This window comes from Myxocyprinus asiaticus, chromosome 8 (assembly GCF_019703515.2).
Source record: "Myxocyprinus asiaticus isolate MX2 ecotype Aquarium Trade chromosome 8, UBuf_Myxa_2, whole genome shotgun sequence".
Classification (NCBI taxonomy): Eukaryota; Metazoa; Chordata; class Actinopteri; order Cypriniformes; family Catostomidae; genus Myxocyprinus; species Myxocyprinus asiaticus.
The window spans coordinates 50,776,551-50,791,970 of record NC_059351.1 but is presented as its reverse complement, the minus strand read 5'-3'; the positions used below and the strand labels follow the sequence as shown (position 1 = coordinate 50,791,970).

The following is a 15,420-nucleotide window of genomic DNA, read 5'->3' as shown; positions in this document are numbered from 1 at the left end:
GCCAAGGCCTTGCAGGTCCGTGAGCAAGCCCTGAGCCTATAGGAGCATTACAAAAATGAGACCTCTTAAGTTTTTTCGCAATATGATTTCCCCATTTTTTTCCATTAAATTAACTGATAATTTTTTAATAAGATGTCCAATGAGTGTAAAGCTCTGAGACAGTTTCAAGAAACCAGTTAGTTATAATTGTAAGTGTATTGTCACTAAGGCATTAAGGTTTTCTCAACTTCAGCTTTCTTGCAAACGGCAGCTGCTATTACAGTCCCTTTGGCCAATTAAATCCATGATCATTGGATGGTTTCATGTGGTCCCTGCCCTTCTCTCTCTAAATCTCACCTGGGACTAAGTCCTGAGCTCTTCTCTGCATTGGATGGACCTCCTCGGTTGTGGTAGGAGTCTCTATCCATCTTCCTTTCCCTGCGGGATGAGGGTGCGGAAACAGAGATGGTGTGTCCACGGGGTCTGTGTCTTGTGGGCGAAAGGGGTCCAGGCTGGGACGTGGGAAACTCCAGCCTCATCCTGGAGGTGGATGAAGAGGAGACAGACACACTTGCACTGGAACTAGATGGGCCGGCTGATCCAACACTCTCCTCCTGCCAAGCGGCTTCTCCAGGGACTTCTTTTTCAGTTGATGCCTGGACCACCTGTATCTTGGAGCTGAGTGCATCTCCGCTTGCAGCACTCAAAGTCGTAGCTTTGGTGAAGGCCTCGGGGAGGGTCTGGAGCTCTGGAGAAGAGCTGGATTTGTTGAGGGTTGTAGAATGGGAGAAGGTGAGGTCAGAATCTTTTGTTCCAGGGGTGGAAAGGGTCAATGGCGGTTGGTCAATGGGGATACCGCCCTCACTCACTTCCTCCAGGGTTGACTTTTCATCGTCCTGACTGGAAGTTGAGGAGGACTGGAGGAGAAAATGAACAAAAGTAACTAGATGAAATGCGGGCAAACATCTCAGATCTGCATTTTTTAGGTTAATGCAAAAAAATATCTCAAAATGACAAAACATATTGGCCTGGCCTGTATACAGCGGAGTCTAAAGCCATGTTCACACAGTCAGAAAAAAACCTGATTCAACTGACTAAAATCCATTTAGGTTTTTGTAGTCTGAACAGGACAAAAATGGTTTACAAGCCTGATCCAAATCACATTCGTAGGTGGTTTGGAATCCAAATAAAATAATAATTTTTTTAGATCAGATTTCATGTCTTTTTTCATTATTTGTAGCGCACAACATATTGTTACGTCAGGTTTTGCGATGAGAAGACAAATACTGTGTTCCAAATGACATAAATTATGCCTTCACTGGGCACTTTGAAGGGAAAATAGTATGATGGCAACGCTCTAGGATCCTTACAAGACAATTACTTAGAGTTCAGAATGACCATTTCATTATACCTTTCAGGCCTCCAGCAGAGAAAGGTAAAGTCTTTAAGGGGAATTGGGATGATCACTTCTGAATGAAACACACCCATTTGTCATGTATACACTCACCAAGCACTTTATTAGGTACACCTGTACACCTACTTATTCATGCGATTATCTAATCAGCCATTCGGGTGGCAGCCATGCTATGCATAAAATCATGCAGATACGGGTCAAGAGTTTCAGTTAATGTTCAATTAACCATCAGAATGGGAAAAAAAATTTATCTCAGTAATTTCGACTGTGGCATGATTTTTAGTACCTTACAGGCTGTTTTGAGTGTTTCTGTAACTGCTGATCTCCTGGGATTTTCACACACAACAGTCTCTAAAGTTTACTCAGAATGGTACCAATAAAGAAAAATCTCCAGTGAGCAGCAGTTCTTCGAAAACACCTTGTTGATGAGAGAGGTCAACGGAGAATGGCCAGACTGGTTCGAGCTGACAGAAAGCCTACGGTAACTCAGATAACCACTCTGTACAACTGTAGTGAGCAGAATAGCATCTCAGAATGCACAACACGTCTAACCTTGAGGCAGATGGGCTACAACAGCAGAAGACCACATCGGGCACTTTATTAGGACCATAGTGTTCCTAATAAAGTGCTCGGTGAGTGTATGTTATAAGGCAGTCAAAGCAGTGCAAACCTCTTTTAAAATATAGACATTGGCTTTACCCACCCAAAGAGATGCGCTAAGGTGCGGTAACATACCGGTTGTGAATTACCATAATGTGATAAGGCACTGAATGTCTCACACGATTTCGGGATAACTGAGCATTCTGAGTGCTTCAGTACAGGACTGAGGTCCTCTTTAAGGGTCTGACCCTTTTGTGCTTTAATACAGGACACAAAGCCTTCAATATGGGACGTTCCATATGGGATGTCAGAATTTCAGCCAAAATACAAGACATCCCAGTTAAAAAAGGACAGCTATAAACCCTATCAGCAAAAAACACCGCATAAGCCACATATGACGAATGTGTTCATATTTGGATCCTGCCCTCACAAAAAAAACTAATCAATGGCAATCTGTTGCTAAACACTCATGATGAACATTTGCAAGTTTGCATCATTACTATGACAACTAATGAGGACATGCTTGCAAAGGCGACTACAGTCAGGAGAGAAAAAAATCTGATCTGTCCACATATAACCTGTAGTTTGAACAGTCAGATCTGAGAAAATAAATCTGATTTATCCTGCAGAGTGAACAAAGCCTTAAAATCTAAAACGCCTCATTAATAAGTGCTTCTATTTTGCATTCTTCTTTTGACTTACTACAAATTTAGTAACACTTTACTGTAAGGTTCAACATTAGTTAATGCACTATGAACTAACATGAAATAACAATGAACAACTGTATTTTTATGAACTAACATTAACAAAGATTGGTAAATGCTGTAAAAAATTGATTGTTCATTGTTTGTCCATGATACCTAATGCATTAATGTTAACGAATGGAACCTTACTGTAAAGTGTTACCAGTTATTACATTATAAATAGTTTATTATCAGTAAAACAATTGGAATGGAAAGTAGAAATGAAAAATAAACATGAATTTCATAATGTCTAAGTATTAGGTATGTCCTCTTTTGCTTTAATGACAGTTTACACTCAAACTGACATGAACTCCACAAATTGCATGAGTTGAAGGTAATCTGTAATTTTGTACAAAAGAATTTACATGGTCAGTGTCACAAATTTGCTTAATCTGATGCTAAATATTACTTATTTCTTCATTATGTTTCTTTGTTTTACATTTGTCATGTTTTACATTTTTTTACAGCTTCATTTGGTATCAAGCATCCTATATTTCTTTTGCCTGGCCGTGTGAGCCATCACTTACCCTGCTGAGCACAGCGGCTGGTGTTTTATCGGCACTTATGAAAATTGGCTCTGAGGGCATGCCTTCAAACTCTTCCAACTCTTGGGACTCGGATGGTGAGATCGCCGCTTTTCTCCACCCTCCTTCTTCCAAAACAACCTCGGAGTCTATTGGACATAGCATTTGCACAATAAACAAATTGCTTTCACAACAAACTGTTTCAGATTCATGCATAGAAGAACCTTGCGCTTCATGCATAGAAGAACCTTGCGCTTCTACAACATCTATGATTAGTATAAAACTCTCCTGTACATGCACGGCCATTTGAATAACAAGACTGCACAAGGACACTTTGATCAAACACACACACACAAGATGATTGAGTTTTACACATTAAGCCAGTTCAATACAAGATTTGACACTGAAAGGCTTGAAACATGCTGCTTTTAAAAGACCCAATATAATCTAAACTGTACTTTTGTGTCTTTTAATTCATGTCTGATAGTTTTCTATATGCTACTTCAATCAAAATCAAAAAGTTTTAACCTTCAGCAGATACACCGATCAGCCACAACATTAAAACCAGCTGCCTAATATCATTTAGGTCCCCCTCGTGCCACCAAAACAGCTCTGACCCGTTGAGGCATGGACTCCACAAGCCCTCTGAAGGTGTCCTGTGGTATCTGGCACCAAGATGTTAGCAACAGATCCTTTAAGTCCTGTAAGCTGCGAGGTGGAGCCTTCATGGTCCATGTAACATCCATATGAATGCCAGGACCGGAGGTTTCCCAGCAGAACATTGCCCAGAGCATCACACTGCCTCCGCCGGCCTGCCTTTTCCCATAGTGCATCCTACTGCCATCTCTTCCCCAGGTAAACGACGCACACACTCCCGGCCATCCACATGATCTAAAAGAAAACGTGATTCATCAGACCAGGCCACCTACTTCCATTGCTCCATGGTCCAGTTCTGACGCTCACGTGCCCATTGTAGGTGCTCACGGCGGTGGACAGGGGTCAGCATGGGCACTCTGACCGGTCTGCGGCTCAGCAGCTCCATACGCAGCAAGCTGCGATGCACTGTGTGTTCTGACACCTTTCTATCATAGCCAGCATTACATTTTTCAGCCATTTTTGCTACAGTAGCTCTTCAGTGGGATCAGACCAGACGGGCTAGCCTTCACTCACCATGCGCATCAACGAGCCTTAGGCGCCCATGATGCTGTCGCCGGTTCACCGGTTGTCCTTCTTTGGACCACTTTTGGTGGGTACTAACCACTGCATACCGGGAACACCCCACAAGACCTGCCGTTTTGGAGATACTCTGACCCAGTCGTCTAGCCATCACAATTTGGCCCATGTCAAAGTCACTCAGATCCTTACACTTGTCCATTTTTTCTGTTTCCAACACATGAAATTCAAGAACTGACTGTTCACTTACTGCCCAATATATCCCTCCCCTTGACAGGTGCCACTGTAACAATACAATCAATGTTATTCACTTCACCAGTCAGTGGTTTTAATGTTGTGGCTGACCAGTGTATATGCGTATAACATTTACAGTCTTTCTCTTCCTAGAAAACAAAGGACTAAAAATTGTTCTGATGTTATCGCGAATAACTGTCATAACCCTAGAGTGCTTTTTTCCACTATAAATTCTGTTATAAATCCCTCTGTTAATGTGTTTGCTAATATGTCCCCTACAATGTGTGACAGCTTTCTTAGTTGATAGGATTGCAGATGTTAGATCGCACATACAACCCCCTCCGTGTGATCCATCTGTTCCACCTAAGCGCTCTGCTGTTTTATGTCAATTTGAGCACATTTCATTTTCTACTTTTACAAAAATTGTTGGTCAATTGAAGCTATTACCTCCCCCCGGACGGTTTTCCATCAGGTTTTCTGAAACAAGTCTTAGACACTGTTGGACCCAGTATACTGTCCATAATTAATAAGTGTTTTGCTGCAAGGACCGTTCCAGAGTAACATGCTATAGTGCAACCCCTCCTTAAAAAACCTAAACTCGACACAACAGTTCTATCCAATTTTAGACCTATCTCCAAATTACCTTTTGCCTCAAAGATAAATGGAGAAAGCAGTTCTCATACAGTTACAGACTTCCTTAGATAATAATAACATTTTTGAAGTATTACAGTCTGGTTTTAGAACATATGGCACTGAATAAAATTTTTAAAACTTTTAACTGTTGATTCAGGAAACTCGGCGATCCTAATTTTATTAGATCTTAGCGCAGCTTTTGATACTGTAGACCACAGTATCCTTATCTCTTGCCTTGAGCAGTGTGTGGGGATTCATTTTAATGCTCTCATTTGGCTTAAATCCTGTCTGACAAATAGAAGTTTTTCAGTTCGTCTTGGGGAATTCTCATTTGTGTCAGCTCCTCTTACCTGTGGGGTTCCTCAGGGCTAAATCTTGACCCCTGTCCTGTTTTCTTTGTAAATGCTCCCATTAGGATCTGTTTTTAAGAAACATGGAGTTTCATTTCACTGTTAATGCAGACGACACCCAGATGTATCTACATCTGAAAATAAATGAAATAAATGCACTAAAACCCCTGCTGGACTGTCTAACTGATTTGAAATCATGGATGTCAATTTTTTTGAAGCCTAAATGATAGCAAAACTGAAACAATTATATTTGGGCCGTCGGATATTTCCGGTCCCCCCCCAATCTTAATCTAGTCTATTTGGCTTCTTTCCATAAATCATCTGTGAAAAATCTGGGTTTTGTGTTTGACAGTGCCCTTAAGTTTGACAAACAGATAAATTCTGTTGTAAAAAAAGAGTTTTTTTTTTTCATTTAAGACTTAAAGTCAAGACTTTTCTTTGTTTTAAGGATATTGAAAAGGTGATTCATGCCTTTATTTTTGCCCGACTCGACTATTGCAATTCCCTTTATATAGCAATTAGCCATGCATCCCATTCTACACTACAAATGGTCCACAATGCTGCGGCCAGACTGCTAACGGGTGCATCCAAGTGTGAAAATATTTCCCCCGATCTTACGCTCTTTTCACTGGTTTCCGGTTCGTTATAGAATTGATTTTAAATTATATACCTCAATGGATCAGCGCCCTCTTATCTGGCCGACATTTACATAAGCACAATCCCCTGAGTTCTCTTAGATCTTCAGATCAGAGGCTACTGACAGTTCCTAGGTCAAGACTGAAGCTGAGGGGTGACCGTGCTTTTGCAGTAGCTGCCCCGAAATTGAGGAACAGTCTACCTATTTACATTAGAACTGGTTCAACAATACATGATTTTAAAACCATGCATTGTTTTTTTTTCTTCCCCCTTTTCTCCCCAATTTGGAATGCCCAATTCCCAATGCGCTCTAAGTCCTCGTGGTGGCGTAGTGACTCGCCTGAGTCCGGGTGGCGGAGGACAAATCTCAGTTGCCTCCCCATCTTAGACCATCAATACGCGCATCTTATCATGTGGCTTGTTGAGAGGAGACCTAGCGCATGTGGAGGTTTCACGCTATTCTCCGCGGCATCCACACACAACTCACCACGCTCCCCACCGAGAGCAAGAACCCCATTATAGCGACCATGAGGAGGTTACCCCATGTGACTCTACCCACCCTAGCAACCAGGCCAATTTGGTTGCTTAAGCCATTCCAGAGCAGGAACATAAATACAACGATGCATATTAAATCAATGAGTTGGGAAAAAAAGTACATTTTAATATAATAATATTTTAATCATAATTTACATATACTGTATGCCTTTTATTTTAATTAAAATTGCACTACATGGGATTGCATTATCAGCATGCACAGGCTGGACAGCTTTAAAAGGGATAAAAATGTTTCAAATGGAGAATTTAAGAGCAGCTCTGTGTGAGACCAAGGTCTAAACTTCACACATGCCTTTCATGTCAAATTCAAAGACAAAGGAAAGAGAGCAAAGGAAAGTAAAAACAGCTTGAGTGAATGACATTGGACAAGACAAAAATCAAAGTATCATGAAATCAGGAGTCAATTCCATCATTGCTTCTTGGATTGTATAATAATTGGTTGACCAAATCCTTGATTAGTTGGTTTGTTATGGATTGTTGAGCATTAATAAAGACACAAAGCTAAAGAAACACTCTACAACATCACACAGTGTGTGTATGTGCTCAAGGCAACATACACACACAGGTGAGAGATATCTACCTGCCCAGGAAATACTTCTGTGTAACCTGCCAGGTGTATCGGGGGGGCAGAGAGAGCTGAGAGCGCCCACTGCAGCATCACACCCAGCACACACACAAAAACCAACACATGGCAACCAATCAACAAAACATGGACTGAGATGACAAGGATGGTAAAATAATATAAGAGTAGCAAACTGAATAATAACAGATTAATGAGAAAATGGCTGCCCACTGACAACAGAATGAGAGGTATCTGAAAGGGTTTGCAATAAAAATAAATGGTGTTGTGAATGTTATATCACACAATAGTATTTTTAATAATTCTGTGGCGTTCACTTTAAATGATTAGGTCCATGCAGAGCTCACTGATTTATTTATGATGTTATTTTTTAATAGGACTTCTTCCAAATACAGCTTTAAAGGAATATTCTGGGCTCAATACAAGTTAAGCTCAAATCGACAACAGCATTTTGTAGATAACCACAAAAAACTGTGGTAACTGTAATTAAATTACTGAAAGAGTAATCCCTTACTTTTTTCAACGAAAAAGTAATTTAATTACAGTAATTAATTATTTAGCAATGCATTACACCCAACACTGTCTATTACTCACCCCCCGCTATGTTATGATATCAAAACACTTTAACGCATGATTTGAAAAATTATCCGTTTTAACACTATAGACCTACCTAAATGTACACACTTATTTCAATAACATTAGCTTGCTTGGTAGCTCACCTGACTGAACGTTGGACGACGACTGCGTTCGAGTCCAGTCCCACACACAAAAGTAAAAGTGGCACAGAAGCGACACGAAATGACATGGTTGCTTCAGTAAATTTGTTATTATCTTTTTCATTTTCAATTTGCATTTTAAAACACTATCGGTTAAGGTTGTGTTGGTTAAGGGTAAGGATTTACCTTTTACCATTTACCTTTTCGGACACCACTGGTTAGGTTTAGGATAACGTTTTACTTATTAAAACCTCAATCTAAAATTCACCTTAAAAACCTTGTCTGATTACAACCTCATTTTGCTCAGTTTTGGCGCCCCCTGCTGGACATTTCACTTGGAAAGTGCAGGCAAACGTGTTATGAAGCATGTAATTACAGTTTTGCAAAACTTTTGCAACGTTCACGTTAATTTCATGAGACCAGGCTGATAATATCACACAAAAATCATGTTAACACGCATATTGTTTACATCTTGTGTCTATACTTTTGAAACGGTGAGTATTTTAAAATCTATGAATTGGGCCCATTAACTTCCATTGTAATATAACCCAGATTTTTGCTTTTTTTAAAGAAAAGGAGGGATGAGTCTAAATTATTTTTTGTGGTAATCAACAATATGCCATAAATACAGTCAGTTGAGCTTAACTTGTATTGAAACTTTAATAAACAACCACAAAGACAAATTGCTGCATCAAATGACTTGAGATTCAGTAAAACTGAGTTTAAGTCAATGGGTGGGTTGCACCAATAAGGATTAAATTAAGCAGCGTTTAGAGCTAATCCAGGGTTTGTTGATCCAAGTTTTATTTTAATTTGAGTTGTGTTGCACCACTTAATTTTAAATACGATTTAACAAATCAGAGATTAATCTTTTAACCTGTGATTAAAACAGTCACCTGCTATAAATTTTGACCGCCATGATAGATACTGAATTTAGCTGTAGATTGTTAGTACACAGGGCCGATCAAGGAGGTTAAGAAAATGTCACAGCAGCGGGTACAATGTCACAAGCTTTAAAAATATGGCATCATAATAAAAAAATAAAAAAAAAAGACCACACAGGTCTCAGATCAACCGCCTCCCTTCGTCAGCACCACTATTGTGGCCAGAAATGAACAGCCCATGACTGATGACTGAAACGAGTATAAGAGAGGAGGAGATCAATAAAGATCACCTGTAACCGTTCTTGTTAAATGCTGAAATTATGATTTACTCTCGCTTCTCCTCGAGAGACCCGTCTCTGTCCGGTGTCTCTGCATGTAAAGGATGGGGAAGCGGGTAATCGCACTGCCACTGAGACGAGCCGCCGCACTCGCACACCAAATTTGAAAGCACACATTGCGGCCAACAGCCCAACATTTCGGACCATAATAAACATAAATAATATGATAAACGGCACTTTCACGGTTAGTTTACCTAGTCATTCATGTTTAATTGTAGGTCCGTTTTTTGTTTAAACCACCTCAGCTGCAAGTTTAATGTTAAACCCTAACTGAGATGTAAATAAGAGTTTTAAAGTTAACAGGATTAAAGTTAAGTCAGATTTAATGTAAACTTTAAATCAGGATCAAATCGATGGTTAAAATGTAACCCTGATTATTTTTAAACAAGGTTTAAAGTTTGGTGCAACAAAATTATCAGATAAACCTTGATTTAATCTAAATTTAAGATTAATTCTTGTTGGTGCTACCCACCCATTGTGTATTTAGCAAGTTACTGTTTATTGTATGATCAATACAACATCTTTTACATCTAACATCTACGCACATATTTCTACTCCATTCTTTTAACTCAAACTCTGATGCGTTTTTTTTGGGCTTCCGCCTGCAATTTTTCACACTCAAATTTAAAAGCTCACCATTCACACACACTGTGGACTAAATGGAAAAAAAAAATTGGTCTAATTTTTTCAGAAAACCCCCCAAATAATAAATAATTCATAAATAATATTGTGTGCGTTTATAAAGTTATGATAAACATATTATATTTCTGTTGTCCCAAATTTGTAAGCATGTAATTCTGGTTCTGTTCACGCCATCTCACTTTGAAAAGTCTTATTTTGTTCCACTGGACAGCAGCAAGTACTAGAAAAAATCATTTTAAATGTAGGTGGCGCTCCAAAACATTTTAGCCTTCAGAGTTTCTCATCCATAGACATTCAGTCTAATTTTCAGCTTACGCATCACCCTCATCGCTTCATTGAATATCTCGGCCTCTGAGTGGACTAGAAGCTCAATCTAGGTGTCATTATAAAGCTGAGATATATAACATTTTATCATCAGTAGTCGAAAACATATTTTTATGATGATTAGTTTAGCATGCATTTCCTGCTGGATAGCATATTTTGTTCTGGACATCTAAGATATAACATTGGATTATCCAGCCAAACAAGCTCAGAGACAAGTATAAAATGGCTCATTTTTTAAGACAACTGCCTAAGATAAAAACAGAAGTCTTTAGTTATTTGGGGCTTACAGCAGCAATAATCTGTGCATAAAAGAGACATATGTATTTGATGACTTACAGAAATCATATATCATTTTGTGATTCTGAACTGTGGTATTAGGGCAACATAATAAACTGTAAAGTCACATTCCTGAGAATGAGAGCTTTTATTTGATATACTGTATGAGTTGTCCAAGTGCCATGTGAAAGACTTTTATATTCAAATTAATATTTCTACCCCTTTACCTCTAGGGGCGCTAATTTGCAAGGCAAATGTTTTCAGGCCGTATTTTTATTTTTTTTTGTTACTGTGTAACAAATGCAAAAGTGATGGTATTCTCTGAAAAGTTCAGATTCTAAGCTTTCAAACGATACCTCAAATGCCTGACCTATGTATACAGGGACTTTAATATTTTAAGTGGAAACAAAATTTGCGATAAAGCACCCCCCCCTGGGTCTACAGAGTTTAAGGGGTCTTTAAAGTAGAATTTTGATGACTCTGTCATTCTCTCTTTCACCTTTTGAGATCCTTATACTTTAGACTTCATCTAATTTATAAATCTATCTTTTTTGGGCCGCATTTTAGATGGAAGCAAAAACATTGTGTCATTTGAATATCCATTCTGATTGGCCAGTTTACCAATGAGATTAATTCATGGTACCCCAGGCAAGTTTTAAAGACAAAAGAAACTATTATGCACATTAGTAGATAAATACATCAAAAGAACAGTTAATTTGATCACTTTAGTTGTTACACTCCCAACTAAAGCTTCCCTAAGCTGTTATGGACCGCATCAGATGCATAGCAAATTGTTTAATATCACACTATTTGAGAAATTAATCCTTTCAGATGTTAACTTGAGGTCTTGTCCACTCTCATCCGTCACACCTGTCTTAAACACTTACTGTATATACAGGTGTGCAGGAGAGTGGCTCACCTGTGTTGGAGCGCTGGATGAGGCAGGGTTTGCTCTGAGGCTGGGGGGCATCAGCGGGGGCAACACTGGCATCAGTCTGGGGTTCTTTCACCCCATCCATGGCCATCAGAACACTGGAGAGCTCCTGTAGGGGCAGATTGCCCAGTTCGGAAGAGAATGGGCTCGGAGGATTCTCCAGACACATCAGCCAGCTGGTGTTACCTGAGGGGAGAGACCATTATCAGAGTGACACACACACACACACACACAAACAGGGTCCCATAACAACACTCGGCAAGTGCCAAATGACAGTAAATATTGGATTTAGCGAGTATATTAAATGCCAGTTGGCCTGTAACTTTTATCAGAATTGCAACATATTACATGGCTGTCGCGGACATAATCGAATCAAATCAAAGAGATTAAAATGGTCTGCTGAAGAGTAGTGTCTTTTGCAGCCATGACTGCAACAAGCGATGAACATTCCATGTCTCGATAAGCAAGCGATGCATTAATCGCTCCGGTTTCTAATCAGCAAAGCAAAGCTTTTAACATATAAGCATGCTACATCGGAGTGATCTAGTTTTTCTGCCTTACATATCACCGCATTTTTATATCGCTCCCACATATCAGCACCTTTGACAAGAAAGGCAGAAACAGCAAAACTACTTTGGAAAAAATACTACCAGAACTACTCTGGGTGAAGATAATTTACTGCAGGGAGAAGAGAAACACTTAAACACTGTTACATCAGTCATTTCCATCTCTCTGAGTCCTGATGGAGACAAAGAGGAGCAAAACAACAAAAAGAAACAAGACTCTTAAAGATTTTTAAAGCATCCCGTCTTCTGTTATTAGCCAAGAAGAAAGCATCCAAGGACACGTCGCAATTAATGCGACAAATGCAGTGAAATGCTTGCAAGCTATTCTTCATTTAGTGAAAGGAATGAGTTGAGGAGAATTAGGCCTGTGGGCATGGCAGGTGTGAGTCAAACTAATATAAAACTATCAAAATGGCATCACAGCCTCTGCACCTGTGTGTGTGTGTGTGTGTGTGTTTGAGCGTGCGAGCCCATGTGCCACTGAAACGCCCTTGGAATAAAGTTAATATGATTAAATTTCAGTGCCATGCACAAATGTGTCATAATTGAGAGCGTGTGGGTGATAATTACGGTCCGTGCCAAGGTCACAGAGGTAATGCATGCAATTGTTAATGAGAGTGTGAGTGTGTCTGGGATATTTTAGGCATATTAAAAGAATAGTTGACTCAAAAATGACAATTATGTAATTTTTTTACTCACCTTCATTGCAAACCTGAATGACTAAATTTCTCCCATGGAACACAACTGACAAAACAGCACCTCAAAAGCACCATAAAAGTAGTTTAATGACTTAAATGTTGGTCTGTGTGTTCCAAGGACATAGGTAAGTCACATAGGTTTGCAATGACATGAGGATGAGTAAATAATGAGAGAATTATAATTATGGGGTGGACTATCCCTTCAAGTACACACGCTTGCATCTGTGGTGGTACCTGAAGGTCTTCGGATGAAGATCTCTGCCCAGCCCTGCGTCAACATGGGCACAAACTCTGCCAGACTGGACTTGTCTTTGAGCGGAGGGGAGGAGTGAGAGGTGGAGGGTGGGAAGTGGTCTTCTCCTCCCCTCTGGGACCCCAGGACCTCCAGCAGGGGGCCAGGCGGAGGCAGGGGGCCACTGTACTCCCCTTCAGGAGACGCCACCAGGGGGCTCAGACTTTGAGCCGGGCCAAGACGCAGTGCATGACCACCTTGAGAGAAAATAAAATTGAGCACTTGAAGGGGTCATAAATCCAAAACAAAATTTTTCGTACACTTTTAAAATAAAAGTTCAAACTCAATTTTCACTTCCTAGTGCTTGACGCCTAGATGGTGCTAGGAAGTGTAATCGAGCTTGAACTCATGATTGCCAAGGAGACTGCTGATGTCAAGATCTATAGTGGAAAAAGTTATATTTTGGTCTGTTCTCATCTAAAATCTATTAGATCGCTTCAGAAGACACGCATTAAACCACTGGAGTCGTATTGATTACTTTTATGCTGCCTTTATATGCTTTTTGGAGCTTCAAAGTTTTTGTCACCATTCACTTGCATTGTATGGACCAACAGACCTGAAATATTCTTCTAAAAATCTTCATTTGTGTTCTGCAAAAGAAAAAAGTCGTACACATCTGGGATGGCATGAGGGCGAGTAAATGATGAGAGAATTTCTTTTTTGGGTGAACTTTTTCTATACAGGTACAGTAGCAAAAACAGCTCATTTGATTGTCAAAGAGAGTGTGGAAAACTGTCATAAAAAACTTTTTTTTTTTTGGACGAAGAAACCTTGACTAAGATTGTAAGCAGAATTTAAAGAAAACAAAGATATAAAAGTGTTACGATGTGGCTCCTTTATTGAATCTGGCAGCAGATCATAAGTTTGAGTGTGTTTGTGTATAAGCACCTGATATGGAGCGGACTCGGGTGCGAGTGGTGGTGTTGATATGTTGGCTGGACTGAGACTCCAGTTTAGCTGGAGCCTCTTTGGTCTGGCGGGTGTGCAGAGACGGGTCTGACCTGGAGGGGGAAGCAGAGAGAACATTATGGTTTGTGATTGTTTTCATGTTTTCCATCCTTATTTCTCTCTTGGGATTTCCTTAAATGACCCAGACCAATTACTGCTTCCAAAATGAGTTGACATCACTTGGACAAAGCGTCCAGCTTATTCATATTAATAAATATCTCATAATACTTTAAAAAGTCTGTTCCAGGGGTCCTGTGTAGCTCAGCGAGTAAAGATGCTGACTACCACCCCTGGAGTTGAGAGTTTGAATCCAGGGCGTGCTGAGTGACTCCAGCCAGGTCTCCTAAGCAACCAAATTGGCCCGGTTGCTAAGGAGGGTAGAGTCACATGGGGTAACCTCCTCGTGGTCGCTATAATGTGGTTCTCACTCTCTGTAGGGCGCGTGGCGAGTTGTGCATTGATGCCGCGGAGAACAGCGTGGAGCCTCCACACGCGCTATGTCTCCGTGGTAACTCGCTCAACAAGCCACGTGATAAGATGCGCGGATTGACGGTCTCAGACGCGGAGGCAACTGAGATTCCTCCTCCGCCACCCGGATTGAGGCGAGTCACTACACCACCACGACGACTTAGAGCGCATTGGAAATTGGGCATTCCAAATTGGGGAGAAAAGGGGAGGAAATCAAAACAGTCTGTTCCCCAGTGCCCTCGATGAGAAGGGTCTGTCTGCATCTGCAAGACAACTAAAAGTTATGCCCCCTTAAAAAAAAAACTTGCTGAAATCTTGCAATGGTTGGACATCACATTTTTACGTTGTGTTTGTTGAGTTTAATTGGAGTCCTGCAGAAACCCTAAACCTTCCCTTATCCCTAACCAGAAAGAATACAAAATTAAAAGTTTGTAAAATTATTAAATATACAGCAACTTAAAAGTTCTATTGAATACAACCATTCCGCCATATCACTTGGTGGCGACAGTGAGGAGAAATGTGATGAAATTGAACAGGAGAAGCAGCCAGCAGTATGCTAAGCTAATAGCCTAACCGGTTAGCTTGTGAGCAAACTGAAGAAAACAGAACATATATGTTTAATTTCACTATTTATATCTTCGGTTTAATATTATGATTTGTGACATAATTTAAAAGGTATTCTAGGTCATATTTACACAGTTAAGACAGCATGAATTATACAGCAATTACATAGGATTTTAAAAGTTCTTTCAGTTAAAGGGATATTCACCCAAAAATGAAAACTCTCTCATCATTTACTCACCCTCATGCCATCCCAGATGTGTATGACTTTCTTTCTTCAGCAGAACACAGGTGTGGGTGAGAAACAGATAAAAATGTAAGTCCATTTTTTACTCTAAATCTCCACTTTCAC

The 15,420-nt window shown here is 40.0% G+C and overlaps 1 protein-coding gene across 1 annotated transcript in view; it reads right to left on the bottom strand.

Moving 5' to 3' along the window:
• The window catches only part of tsc2 (TSC complex subunit 2), a 63,451-nt gene that overhangs the window by 11,380 nt on the left and 36,651 nt on the right, over positions 1 to 15,420 (bottom strand). Inside the window, exons 29-34 of the mRNA XM_051705746.1 lie at positions 13,980 to 14,092; positions 13,034 to 13,288; positions 11,521 to 11,721; positions 7,422 to 7,490; positions 3,264 to 3,409; positions 337 to 896 (exon numbers count right to left, since the gene is read on the bottom strand). Of these exons, the coding sequence (XP_051561706.1) occupies positions 337 to 896; positions 3,264 to 3,409; positions 7,422 to 7,490; positions 11,521 to 11,721; positions 13,034 to 13,288; positions 13,980 to 14,092 (1,344 nt within the window). The remainder of the gene's footprint in view (positions 1 to 336; positions 897 to 3,263; positions 3,410 to 7,421; positions 7,491 to 11,520; positions 11,722 to 13,033; positions 13,289 to 13,979; positions 14,093 to 15,420) is intronic.